At 42.5% G+C, this 14,754-nt stretch overlaps 1 protein-coding gene across 15 annotated transcripts in view; it reads right to left on the bottom strand.

Annotated features, from left to right (window-relative positions):
• Positions 1-421: 421 nt before the first annotated feature.
• pcloa (piccolo presynaptic cytomatrix protein a) overlaps positions 422-14,754 on the bottom strand; it is a 59,000-nt gene continuing 44,667 nt past the window's right edge. For 7 of the 15 annotated variants that reach the window (XM_028955521.1, XM_028955515.1, XM_028955525.1 and 4 more), the window contains 12 exons: positions 14,506-14,636; positions 13,809-13,835; positions 13,395-13,488; positions 10,850-10,921; positions 9,866-10,103; positions 9,187-9,396; positions 7,830-7,991; positions 6,591-6,735; positions 6,442-6,497; positions 4,254-4,388; positions 3,959-4,104; positions 422-3,379 (listed from right to left, as the gene is read on the bottom strand). In XM_028955521.1, coding sequence (XP_028811354.1) covers positions 3,236-3,379; positions 3,959-4,104; positions 4,254-4,388; positions 6,442-6,497; positions 6,591-6,735; positions 7,830-7,991; positions 9,187-9,396; positions 9,866-10,103; positions 10,850-10,921; positions 13,395-13,488; positions 13,809-13,835; positions 14,506-14,636 — 1,560 coding nt within the window. In that variant the 3' untranslated portion in view covers positions 422-3,235. The other 8 variants (XM_028955527.1, XM_028955516.1, XM_028955518.1 and 5 more) reach the window with 6 other exon arrangements.

A 14,754-nucleotide genomic window follows, 5' to 3' on the forward strand; every position in this document is an offset into this window, starting at 1 on the left:
CCCTCCACCAAAAACTCCTTGCCCTGGTCTTATTGTTTTATTGTCATCGGCCAGATCTGCTACTGACGTATGTATTTAACGTATTTATCAGAGATCATCTGGCCCCAAGCTGCTGATGAGTGATTTAGTCAGACCTTAAGTTAAATCTGTATTAAAAAAAAAAGTGGTAATCAAGCAATTACGTCACCACAGAAGCTCTTGGTTGGATTTTGGCGCCACCGTGCGGTTGTCACATGTGCATTAATTAATCATGTCCAATTGTCAGTGCCGTGCTGCCATCTAGTGAATTTAGTGCCGTAATAGAAGGTAATTTAAAAGGTAATTTCGTTTAGCCCATTTCACCTCTTCCTGAGTACGAGTAAAATACGTTTATGTAAGTAAGTAAATCATTTAATACATTCAAGAATGAAAAATACCAGACTGAGAATTTTACTTATATTTAATAATGACACTTGTGGCAACAGCCTTTTTACAGCACAATTTTGCATAATTTATCAATACCTTTTTGTGTACAACCACAAAACCATGACATTTTTTCTGTTTACATAGAGTGGAAAACCAGACAGATTATACAAGCATATCTTTGTACAGTCAATATACGTCTTTAAATATTTTTTTCTGTCTTTTAAATAGAATCTGGACACAAAAATAGAGTGAACAAACCACCAACGACACATGCAACATTCAGAGTGAGCACATTTATATTCTCCTGAAGCTACTCAAAGGTTGATTTTTCATACACGGCTTAATCTGTGTCTGTTGTGCAGGTAGGAAACTGGTTCATTGGAAACAGGCACCAAGCAAACCCTCCTAAATGCCTCTAGAATGATCCGTACACATCGAGAATCCACACATAGAGCTGTTCCTCTGCATGCTTTGTGATTTATTTAAAATTATTCTTATAGAAAAAAGGTCTGTTTTATATACAAGATAAGAAAGAAACAGATGATTTGCTTGCTTGCTTTGTGCTGCATGCCTATGGAAAAGAGGTTCATTTGCACTTACATGGTAATTCTTAGGTGAAAAAGGTTTTAATGTGTGTTTTGCTCAGTTTTTTTCCCAACATAATATTATAATGTAGAATGAAGATGTCATACTCAGTGCAGGAACTTGGGGGAGTTAAGGACATGAGAATTAGCATCTTAGAGATCTTATCTGCTAAAATACTGTAAACACGCACGGTATTACTGTGCACCTGACAATAATGCATTGTAATATATATATTTACATCTATATGACTATTTAAAAAAAAAAGATGCAGTAAAAACTTAAAAAAATGAAAGCATTTTTTTTCTCTTTTTTGCCATTATAATGTTGCATATCACAAAATAAAATTTCTAAAATTTCGAGTGGTAGTCAAGTATGCCAAATCACTCTTTAGCATCAGCCAAAAGCCCAATAAATACATACAAAAATAAAATAAACCTATAATAGACAGTCATAATCAATACAAGCTATACAATATAAAAATAAATAAACAAACAAATAAATAAATAATACAGAAACCTAAATACCTCTTGTCACATGATCCCATAGAGTTGGACCATTCTGTTGAGTTGATATTCTAGAGGAAATCAGAAATTAAGTCCAGGTTGCATAGAATCACATAGACAGAAACCTGTTTGGTCAAAGCTTGGCACAGGTTTAAGTTCACTGTCAAACCAGCCCTTAGCCCCTTCCTAATCTCAGGATAACCTAAAAGGATTTGTGTGTGAGCAGCTATTTCAAACAACCAATGTCTATGGCCAGTTGCTGGCCAAGGCGGTCAGAGTTTTACTATAAGCCCGCCAGTGCGGGGTGAGGATGACATTTTTCAAATGTATGCAGAAGGGAACAAAAGCACTGTGGAACTGTGAGCTGGCGCGACCTCGCCAATTTTTTTGGTTCCTGGCATGTGTTCTTACAATGTACGTTCTCAACCCCCCCCCCCCAAAAAAAAAAAAAAAAATTGGAAAAACATTAAGTGCCATCCATCAACCTGCTGATGGTGTAGGTAGCACACTGTATACACATTTTGAATAATTCAATACATTCAATGAATAATGTGAAAAAAATAGTAATAATAATAATAAAAGAAGTGAGTTCTAAAATATAGAAAAACAACAAAGTGTATTCTATAATGTTACGATGAGAATCGGAGATCAGATTGTCTGTATTTAGATTATGCCCATGTAAATTGTGTGTGTTTATGTGTGTGTGTGTATGTATATATAATTTAAGTCAATGACAACATATTCCATTATGTACAAATAAAACCTCACTGATGTAGCCTGTGAATGTGCCAGAGTCGGGATCTGTACAGTGCACAACCAACCACCTCCATTCCAGTTAACTCACTTTGATCATACTCAGATATATATTTTTTCATAAAGTCTTCATCTACATTTACAAAAACAGAGCGGAGAAAGATGTGCATTAAGGAACAAAAAATATTTGAAATATTATTGAAATGTACTTTGGACTCCCAAAATATACTTTGCGTTTACTTAATAATAATCATTTTATTATAGCACAGGATAAGATAATTAATTAAGTAATTAAATAAATATTACTATAGATAAGCCTCTATTTTTCAGTCATTGTAGAAAAATAAGAAAAAGTGGTGCAATATCATAATCACGCTTCTACATCCTATTCCCAGAATCCCTGCAAATAAACAAATATGAAATCCATGAGCGATTCATCCATGTGCATGTAAATTATGTGAAATATGATAAATAACACAACACATAACATTCTTTACTTTTCTACGCCTCAGTGTTTTCCGGTTGCCTGTTTTCTTGGTGCACAGCTGTGCACAGTTATAAGATTGCAAGTGAGTTCTTCCATGTGTGCATGTGTGTGTGTGTGTGTGTGTGTGTGTACTGCTTGTTGCCTGTGAATCCTCTTTTCCACACATCTTACGAGCAGTGTGGTGTGCACCTCCTTCCCTGTTTCTAGCTGACAAGGTGTCTGACCCTTACGCGCGAATCTATGCTCAATTATTCACACACTCGCAGCGACCCGCCACTGAGGTGTGCTGTGCACTTCCTATCAACACAAAACACACATATGTGAATTGGGTGCAAGGCTGGTTCTGGTTTTACCCCCTTTCCCCCAACACCAGACCCCAGTCCCCCCCCTGGTTGGCCAAACACCTCAGCATGCGGTGGAGACGGAGAACTCCAGCCTCCCGGCCGTCCTCAACAGCAGTCGTCACCCTGCGGGACCCCAGGCGCACCCCCGGCCGGTCCCTTTAGGAGTGGATCTGCGCTGAGCTGGCCAGCAGTTTGTGCCAGCTCACCACACGCTTGCGCAGGTCCACCTTGTCCAGCCAGACGTAGGCCTCGCCAATCAACGTCTTCTTCACAAACTTCCCCCCGTTTGACACCAGGAATAACTGTAGAATCAGAAGAAGAACATGTTAGTAGGCATGTACTATGCATGTGCTTTGATAACAATCCTATGCTTGAAATGCTTGAAATCATAATTTTGACTTTAGGAATGGGGGGATGGCGTAATATATGTCGTATTTTTACAATATTTTTACAATACAATTTTAAAATGGTGTAAACACAGTTTATGTGTAAAAAAACTCCTCTGCGTGATCAGGTGTGTAGGAAGCCCATGACGTGAAGAATTTTTAATCACCTCAAAATACCAGGGAACTCTTAAAACCATCAAGACACCCCTCAAAAAAAGAGAGATTGGGTAATACCAAGTATTCGACAGGGGGGTGAGTAACATTACCGGATGATTAAACAGTTTAAGTTGTTGTGCAGTTTAAGTTGACCTGGCTCAATGAGGAATCCTACCATGTGGAACAACCCCCTTTGTTAACTCTTTTCCTTCTTCTTGGCGCCGTCTGTGCTCTATGTTCAGGTCATCAGATAAACCAGCGCCCCCTGGTGTACAGAGCAACTGTGTGCTGTCAACAAACCGTTACTGGCTGGATGTTCATATGAATTGACTGCAGTACCTGGAGAGAATGTCCTGCAGGGTTCATGAAGAATCGGAAGGTCTCGTTGAAGGACGGTTCGCGGTCATGGCGACACACCCTGGTTTTCTTCTTGATGATTCTCTTTTGAGTGGCTACATTCACGACATACAGCTTCACGTACAGGTCTGTAAGATAAACAAACGCTCTTGAGATGTACTCTGAATGATCTGAAATTACTGGATCCAGAATGGGGTATGATTGGTTTCAGGTATCTGACTGGTATGAGAAATGCCAATGCAACCACTACACGGCCATTTCAGGCAAAGCCTGTTACCTGGAAGGTGGTCAGGGGACTTGAACTTGTAGGTGATGTTCCTGCACTGCAGTATCTCCAGCACAAGCTGCTCTCCCTCCGTCTTCATCTCCTTCTTCAGAGCGATCTTTATCTCCCCCATCACCTGGGTCTTAGCTGCACAGACACAATGAGAAATGTTTAGAATAAAGATTCACACCCATTTGCATCCACTCTTCATTTACATTTACAGCATTTATCAGACGCCCTTATCCAGAGTGACTTACAATCAGTAGTTACAGGGACAGTCCCCCCCTGGAGACACTTAGGGTTGCTCAGGAACACAATGGTAGTAAGCGGGATTTGAACATGGGTCTTCTGGTTCATAGGCAAGTGTGTTACCCACTAGGTTACTACCACCCTATTCCACTTTGCGATTTCAGTATGAACATGAAAGCTTGTCCTAAGAGTAACCCACAGTTGACATGAAACAAAATCTATGTAAATGAAACTAAAAGCTCACCTATGAACCAGAAGGCCCAGGTTCAAATCCGACTTACTACCATTGTGTCCATGAGCAAGACACTTAACCCTGAGTGTCTCCAGGGAGACTGTCCCTGTAACTACTGATTGTAAGTGGCTCTGGATAAGGGCGTCTGGTAAATGCTGTAAATGTAAATGTAAAAAAAAACCTGATCTGAACTTTCAGAACTAACTCTTATTCCAAATATGCCGATCTTTGTCTAAAACAATTGTGCTAACCTAACCTCTCAAAGTGACTTGACCCCTGAAGCACTGTGCACTGTGTGGCTGTGTGGGTAGCACGCTGATGCACATCTTTGAAATTCTGTTATTTACCTCTTCAAACAGATCAGAGCTTTCTGTCAGTCACGAGAGGAGCTCAGAGGGAAACAGTTTTGCAAGAGTGGGCTGGGAAGGCTTGGGCCAAATTTAAAAGATTGGTCTCCAGCCAGGTAAGCAACGGACGACCAAACGGCATAATGCATTTTATTCACTCTGAATATGTTAAAAAGGTTATGGCATGCAACCAGTGCTTCGTATAATGTAGTTCTATTGCCTGTTTACTGTCAGTGTGGTGTGTGGGCAGCAAATGCATGAATGCCTTTGAATATGCCCGGGCAAGCGTGGGTGAGGAAGAGTACTTGTGTGCAATACTTGTGTATTATGCAAGTGTCAGTTTGTGTGTGCGTGCGTGTGAAAGCAATAAAGAGAAAAAAAAATGTAGTAACAAGACACAATGGACAATTTTGAGATGTCACATTTAAAAAAAGTATATATAAAAAACATTTTCTTACTATATTGGCAGAACATTTGGTTTGAGTCTACCCTTGGTGAGCAGTGGGCAGACATGAAAGGCACCCGAGGAGCAGTATGCGGTGCTTTTGCTTTGCTCAGTGGGACTGTTCTGTCCCTGGACGTATGAATGTATTTTTGTGTCCTGTCTCTTGAAGCCTACCAGGTCACCACCACCTATATAAAGAGACTTCGGATGGGGTTTGGGAGGTCCCCAGGGTCTGCCAGGCCCTTACTCTTTTGGGAGGTCCCCAGGGTCCACAGAGATCTGCAAGGAGCTCCGTTGGGGATCTCATTTGTGTTGCGTTGTGTGATAGACCCTTGTTACCCTGTGTTAGCCTGTTAGCTTTATGTGCCCTTTTTGTTAACTTGTGCGTGTTTGAGTTGTCCCCGCTTGACCATCCCTTCCTTTAGGCTGTACTGATGTTGGTTAGCTGTGCTGAGTCCGCTGCACGTGCTTTGTTTGGTTGTGTGTGTAACAGTGGACGTTTTCCTCTCCACACCCTCGTGGCATTTCTTAGACCCCTAGACTTAGGAAAGTGACCTCAGCGGCACCTTGGCGGTTTGGGGATTCGAACCGGCAACCTTCTGATTATGGGTCTGCCTACGCCACCACTGCCGTAGACTATCCAATGTTGGTTAGTTTTTCAAATAGTCAATCAAGTGAGAAATTCCACTCTCTAGTCAAATCAGTTGTTCTTCTTCTAATAGCTTTTCAAGAGTTTCTGACTCATTTTCTAACTCATGCACACACACCAACATGGACATGGGCACTATTATTGGTATTCATACTGATAATATTATAATATTATTAAATGAACAGAACTCAGATTTTTGTATTGAGACATACAGTGACTAATGGGGATCTAACGTACATGCTTTATTTCATCCAAGAAAACTGAACCATTTTTCTTACCTTCAGAGTCTCCATCTGATGACTTCACCACATCTGTGCCATTGGGAATCTTTCCACTATTCAACAAAATATTATTTACAAGCGGTCAATTTGCTGAGTTGAGTCATTTGTTTTAAAAAAAATTCTTTTAACCAATGAATTGGACGCACAATCTGGGAACATGGAAGATTGCGCTGTCCACTGCGTTGGTCCCATCTTCGTCTTCCTCCAGAAGGCTGTAAGCACTGCCGCTCAGTCCGCTGTCCAATGAGGCCGCAGTCAACGGGGCGTCGCCAGATCGGTGGCTACGCGATGCTGTTTTGACAATAGGCTACATCAGTCCAGACAGGACATGCTCAAACTTCATGACATGCTCCCTCAACCAAGGATGTGAGAGGGAGAAAGAAGGACAATGAAAGAGACTGAGAGAGAGAAAGAAAGAGAGAGAGAGAGACAGAAAGTGTATGTATGTGTGTGTTAGTGTGTGTATGTGTAGTACAAAATTTGCAGCCTCTATTGAGCATGATAAACCAACACAGACATGTTTCAACCAAACAAGATGATGAGACGAAACTTTACTTTCAATTTCCGAACTCCTGATCTAACTTGTGTGACCATTGGACAAACTACACAAACACACACACACACACACACACACACACACACATACATACACTGGCCAGACCAAAATGCATGACAAAGAACAATAAATTTATAACATCAGAAAGCACCTATATGCACATAGAAATAGCAAACTAAGGAACAAGAACGACAAGAACGACAACAAATTAGTAATCTATAATGGAAAAATGCATAAAATGTTAATTATCATATAGTTATCATCTATAGTCACTGTAGTAAATCGTTTAATAGTAATAATAACAATTACAATTATGTTGGGGTTGTTCACTTCGTTTGGCTTTAATTAAGTCCTGAGCCGAGAGTTTGAGGCCTCGTGGTGACAACATGACAGAGTCATGACTGATGGTGACGTGAGATGCGTGGATTTCGTACAGCGGTTAATTCATGCAAGTTTTTATTTTTTTTTAATCCACTAAATTTTGTATTTCTTTTTTAGTCACAGGTTAAGCAACATTTTTGGCTCCAGGAAGTTCACTAACACCATGAATATTTGGGGGTTCCTAATTTTGTGCTCATTTGGAGGTGTCTTTTTGCACACCAGAAGTGACTGTGATTCGTTGATTAGCTCTCTGGTGTTAGTGAAGCGCGTTGCTAGCCTGTGGGTGGAGGCCACGCCTCCGTGCATGAATAACCGGAAAGGTGGCAGAGTGTCAGGTCTCTCTCGCTCTCAGTTTCTCTGCACATGTGCGTTAGTATCCCACTCTCTCTCTCTCTCTCTCTCTCTCTCTCTCTCTTTCTCTCCTCCAATCACCACGCACAGCGCTCACCTCCATCCGTCTGTGGCCTCTCTTCAGACAAGGCTTTCCTGAGGATCAGGTGTCTGCCGTCCCAGCTCTCATTGGCTGGAGAGTCGGACGGGGGTCTCTGAATCGTGAGCACGCCCTCTACGCTGTGCCTGTGGTGTCTCAGGGAGAGGCGGCCATTTTGGGCTGTGGGCATGATGGTGGCAGTTGTCGCAAGGGGGGGGGGCGGACAATTTTTTTAAAGGGGGGAGGGGAGGAAAAGGGTGGGTCGGGGGGGGCAAAATGGAGACTCAGAGTGTGTATTCCCCCCACACACACAGATACCAGCTTTTACTGTCGCTTTTGTTGTTTCCTTTTGTTTTCCTTCCACATGCATCCACAGTGCGCGCCTACTTCCCTTCTTCTAAGGGACCTGGGCTTACAGCGTCTACTGAGGTGCATAATGGTCCAAGACACCACGGAAACAGGAAGTGTGTCAAACGTGAGATGGTGGGAGGGGCTGGGAGAGTGGAGGCGGGCCATGGCATGCATGCACAGCCATCTCACTGAGCCTGAGCAGCTGCAGAAAAGCGGGCAGTCTAGTATTAAAAAAGAAGAAGAAGAAACACAACCACATGGGCAAAATCTAAAAGTATACAAAAAAAAAATGCTCTGCTCTCTGTTAGAATCCCAAAATGCCTAAACCCATCGATCCTGTGCGGTCAGAGAGCACAGGGGCAGCCCGTGCAGTTGGTTCTTCGCCCTGCGCTCACAGGTAGTGCTTACTTGCCCTTGTGGACCGGGAAGGCTGGTATGGCGGAGAGCCTGCAGCCGAATACCGCGACGCTGACTGACAGCTTGTCCTGGAGGGGCTTAGTGGGCACAGAGTTTTAGCATGTGTCAGAATGCATCAATGTGTTTTCAACTGCAGGAGGAAGGAAATGGAGTTAAGCATTCCGCTGCTTAGGTTTAATTAGCCTTGTTTCATGAATATAACTTCAAAATATATATTTGCATATTATTTTTATGACTTTCTTTAGACATTAATAAATAACATGCTTTAAAGTTTTAACATTTAGACATTAGAATTAGTTTTAGAATATCTATTTGTTCTATGGTTAGTGTTATAATGGGTTTATGAACTGTTTAATTGCGCTCTGAAACTCGTGTTAAACAGTGTAGGGTCGGGCTGTGGTCACTAGTTTGGTAACTACACAGGTGAGAACACACAGGAGAAGCAGCGGTGAGGGAGTCAGACTGGGGAGAAGGCTGCTTTAGAGAAATAAAAAGTAGGGGGGAAAAAAACAAAAAAACAACAGAAAACAGAAGAGCGAAGGAACAGAGGGAGTAACAGATGAGTGCGAGGCGGCCATGCTGTGGAGGCTTTATTTGCGCCGTTTACTTGGTTGGAAGTGGTGCTGCTGCTGTTGCTGCTGCTGCTGCTGCTGCTGATTTGCTGCTTCGCTTGTCGCGTCCTTGTGGTGCGTCCGGGCCGCACCGCTTTTGCTCGAGGTGCGAGAGGGTCCGTGGGAGCGGGCTTGGCCCTCGGACGGGGATGGCTTGGAGGTGCCAGGGCTACTGTGAGATTTCTCAATAGTTGGCACCTGTGTGTCTAAAACAACCAGAACGGCATTACAGAAGGAAGGGATGCCTGGCCTCCCCTTTCCAAACCAAAAAGGACTTTTATCTTGGAGGAGAAGTTGGATTTAGTCTGGCCTGTCAGATCCCGAGTTTAAGCGCTGCGCTTTTTTGGTTGGGTGGGGTGGGGGGGTCAGGAGGGCGGCTTCTTAATCCCACCCCCTCGGCCCTGTCACACACTCTACATGGTCAGGTGGGGTTTAGATGGAAACAGCCTGTGGTGCACCTCATGAGAGGAACGTGGAGGTATGGAGGAGCGTGGAGCCAAAGCGGTGATGTGAGACTCAGAGAGAGAGAGAGGGAAGAGTTTGACAGGCAGAAGGATGGAAAGATGAAAAGGAAGGAATAAGAGGACAAACCCACAGAGACAGGCACACAAATATGCAGATAGATAAATAGACAGATAGAGAGACAGACAGATGACAGAAAGAGAGAAAGCGCACCTTTGGCCGGGTCGGGGAAGATGCCGTGACTCCGGCTCTTGATGACGGACGATTTGGGCGAGTCGTGGCTGCCATGGCCGGAGGTCTTGGGGCTGCCGTGGACAGGTGGTTTGGGGGAGTGCTGGCGGCTCTGGCCAGAGTGGGACCTCCTGTGGTGCTCGCCTTCACTCTGCTCCCTTAGAGGCAGCCAGCGTGGCACGTTGTCGAGTTGTGCGGTGTTCGACAGGTCTATCAGCACCTGCAGCACATTCATTTATTGCTTTCGGTAGGTGTGACTGTGTATATGCTCATACCAAGAAATTGGATCTGTGTGTTCAGTTGGTGAGGCTGGATATTCGAATAGATGAATGACTCTATGTTCGTGTGTTTAGGGTGCTGAATAGTCTGCATGATGACTGTAAATTTGCATTTGAAAGTGATCATTTTTGTCATGGTGATACAGAGCTTATCACCGCACACAGTGACAGGCACCTTGACGCATTGGGATTTGAACCTGCAACCCTTTGGTTACAAGTCCGCTTCCTTAATCACTGTCTACACTACATACACTATATACATGGGTGCATTCTTCATACAATATTTACAATATTTACATAATGTAAATATATTATATTTATGTATATTAACAAGCTAAATAGTTTATATGAAGCATTTGTGTATGTGATGTTGTGTGAAGGTTGGTATGTTTCTGTTGAGTGAAAGTGAAGTGAATGTCATTGTGATACACAGCACAGCACGGTGACACAACGAAATGTGCCATCACCCTTGGTGAGCAGTGGGCAGCCATGACAGGCGCCCAGGGAGCAGTGTGTGGGGACGGTGCTTTGCTCAGTGGCACCTCAGTGGCACCTTGGCGGATCGGGATTCGAACCGGCAACCTTTTGATTACGGGGCCGCTTCCTTAACCGCTACGCCACCACTGCACACCTGCAGAAATTGATGACGATTATGTCAACAGTGTTGCCTGTTGACAGTTCATCTCACCTCTCCCAGGAAGTCATTGGAGGAGGATTTGTCATAGTCCCACACGCTCACTTCAAGAGTCTTTTTCCGCAGCTGGTAGAGGCACATGAAGAGACAAGATGATTTAGTTGAATAAGGGAAAATTTTCAATTCACTTAGGATTAAAACTAAGATGTTCTACATAGACAGAGCAGTGAACTGTTCTGCCTCCAGATGTTCCAAGGAGAACAATTAACATTCACACAAACGTAGCGATGTGAGGAAATCCAGGTGGTGCAAAAGTCTGCTAGTCAGATATGTAATCCCAGTGACACCGTAAACGTCTCAACCCTCCATCTCAATTAAAGCCTGTTCCGCGCTGCTGGTCTTCTCCACCAGAGAATGGGTCCATGTCCATCACCGACAAGAGCTACTCTGGCTAAGACCGTGGATCTTAATTAAGAGAAACATTTCTGGGAATCCAGAGATGATCACAGTTTCCACAGGAGCCAGAAAAGTTGTGCAAACCAGGCCTTGTCTAAATGAAACCTCATTACTTAAAGAGACAAATCGCTTCTAGATGTTAAAAATCAGGTTGTTTTCTGCCATTGCAGTTCATTTACTGGTAGAATTTACATTTATATTTACAGCATTTGAAAAATTTTCCATACATAATTGCTTTAAAATGTCCATCAATGAAATCCCTCATTTGGTTCAGTAGGGACTTTCTGTAAATACAATTTACACTAATAAGAACCCAGGTCTTTGGTGACTCAGCTGTTTGAACATCTATTGGAAGATCATTCCACCATCTAGGAGCAGATATGTTCACAAGTCTTTGTGTTCGAGTCCATGTCAAGTCCTGAGTGACAGTCAAGTCAAGTCTCAAGTCTTTAGTCCCAAGTCCAAGTCAAGTCTCAAATGAGCATGAAATGAACATTCTGCAGATAATAATACATTAGATTATGTTTTAGATTAAAAGCATGTGCTGTACTTTAACATCTATTATTATACACCATATCGAAATTGATCAGAATATGCACTTCAGAGGGCTACGAACATATAAATTAATTTGATTAAATTCACTACATTTTGGGAAAAAAAGCTGTTGTGGTTTTATGTGAAATGCATTGCTACAATATTTTTAGATCATATTGCATTTTTGCAGTAGACTATGCTGTTTTGTGTGGAGCCCAGGAGGGGTCATGTTTTTATTGCATTCCTTCCAATAACCTTTTTGTTTTTCTTTAACCATTCTTATTATTATATTTGACTATTTCCATCAGGATACACTATAAAGTTTTAGAAAGCGATAAGATCCACAAATCAACAGAAGCTAAATCTTAAATGGCTCAGGCTCTATTTGACTCAAGAGTGCAAAGCCCATAGCCTCTCATTCACACTAGTCACTCCACACAGGCGATAGTGCGATTTGACATTATTCACTAATAACATCAGCTAGCGAAACAATTAATAGAAAGACAATACAAAAATAAAATGCCATTCGACTATCTATCCACCATATGTTTCCTTTAACAAAACACATAGTGTGATGTTCTAAGCATAAAGCTTAGATGTATTGTAATTTGTAGGTCTACATAGGCTGGAAATATGGGTGCCTGGCAGGAGGGAAGCGCAATATACATTCTGCTTGTTACTGTCTTGGGCAAAATATAATACAGCAGAACAGGGTTTTTTAGGCTACCAGGTGATTAGTCCTATGCGTTAAGTAAAACGAAATATTAATCAGATAAAACGGTAACTACAGGGGGGAAACAATAAAGCTCTGATCTACATGTAGCAAGTGGCTGTTTGCCCGATGGCCGTCTGTGTGAAGGCTTTATAACCAAATGTGATAATGAATTTTGCAGGTGAACTTGTCGTCGCCATCACTGTTGGTTTGAAATCTGTGGCTGCATGCGTGCGTGACGTTGCGCGCATTTCAGGCAGGTGAAAATAAGTCTGCCTGCGCTGGGCAACACGCTGGAAAGACTGAGATGAATTAAATAAATGTATTTAATATGTATGTAAAAATGAATGCCGGGGAACATACTTGGGATTGCCATAGTAGCAATGTGCTTTCGCAAATGTGCTTCCGGATGGCGCTTTGAAAATTATTTTATTGAAAATATTTTTTTGGGTGTGATTTACACTTGTTTGTCATTCTGGGCAATGAGCATTGTCACATTGTGACTTGCAGGTCACAATATCCAAGTACAAGTCTCAAGTCGCTGAGGTCAAGTCTAAAGTCAAGTCACATGTCATCGAACCACAATGTAAGTTGGTCAGACATGCCGGTCAAAACTTTAAACATAACTTGGTAAACATAACTTAAACTGTTCTACCTGCCTTACCAGCTTAACCTACCTATAACCGTGAGTGCATTCATTCCAACGCACTGCTCAAAAACAGTCCAGCTAACATTGCTCTAAAGCAGTCATGTTCAAAACTGAGCTAGAAACAACAATTGTTTTAGCTGCCCAGTCACCCAGGAGCAACAATATTGTAAAAAAAAAAGGACTGTATCTCAACTTTGTTTGACTACAGTCCTGGTTTGTAGTTTTAGGTCACATTTTGCTGTCATTACCTGCTCCAGGTGTATGTTCTTGTAGATGACAGTCTGGTTCCACTCTGGGTTCAGGGTCTTCTGAGCGTGCTTAGACCTCCTCTTGTTTTCCGCACTGTCAACAAACCCACAGACAAATGGAATGATCCCACAGCAACTAGCTTATGGTACGTCCGAACGTCCAGACTCTAAGGCTGTCAAGGTGAAATGGACTGTGCCAGATGTAAGTGACCCATGCATTAGCTGTACCGCATGCCCAGATTTCCAGTCAATACCAATCATAAATATGAAGTACCCGCCTTAAATCACAGCATATAAGGCGTCACGCACAGACATCTGACGTCACTGTAAACAAGACAGCAATACGGCAAAATAGGAAGGGGGCGCCGTCGTGCTAAACCCAATGAGAAGCTCCCCCAGCCAACAGTCACATACCTTGCATTCTGGACAACCATGACTTGACTGAAAAGGGTCCGACATGCAGCAAAAATAAACATACAAACAAACAATCAAGGGGTGCTGTGATACTGTGTGTGTGACTGTGTAAGAGGCTCATAGGGTGTGTGTGTGTATGTGTGTAAACATTGAGCAAGAACAAAAGTGGTTTGACAGTGAAAACACATACAGGATGTGTGTGTGTGTGTGTGTGTGTGTCTATGGAAGTAGACTGAAGAGCGTAAGCCGATATGACATCCTCTGCAGTTCACAGGCAAGTGGATGCAGGAGCAGGATGGTCTTAATCCGTAATGCAGCATAATGACACCAAGCACAGAGCTATTGGAGCATGAGACATGATCATATTACACACACACACACACACACACACACTACAGACATATTGATCCTTGCTCTCCACTTTGCTCTGCAACAAGCAGGAAGCAGTGGTAGCTAGTCTCTATTAATAGATGAATCATGCTTGTTTTGTTGCTATTCATTGTTAATAGAGTTGACGTTTGTTAATTAGAAAACAATTCCAAATGCCTACAGATGTATATATGAAATTTGGAGAATTAATGCCCCATTTGTAGTAGTAATTTTTTTTTTCTTTTTTCATCTGTAGCATAGAAAACTGGTTAACTTCCAGTGTCAGAGAAACTTCAACAAATCTTGGCCACAAAAAGCTGTCACTCACCCTCTGCCAGGCAGCAGGTAGACTTTGACAAATGGATCGGAATATCCATTGTTGTCCCGCGGCGCAAGATTCCGTGCTTGCAGAACGTGAACAATGAGGTTCCCCAGCTGCTTGTCATAATTAATCTGGAGCTGTAAAATGAAGGTAAATACAATGCCAATACAACATGATATTCCTAATGATTTATGAGTTCATGGGAGAAGGAAGGAGGAAAATACGGCACCATTTAATGCAGAAGACAGAGCAAGA

Source organism: Denticeps clupeoides, chromosome 15, assembly GCF_900700375.1.
Source record: "Denticeps clupeoides chromosome 15, fDenClu1.1, whole genome shotgun sequence".
NCBI classification, from domain to species: Eukaryota; Metazoa; Chordata; class Actinopteri; order Clupeiformes; family Denticipitidae; genus Denticeps; species Denticeps clupeoides.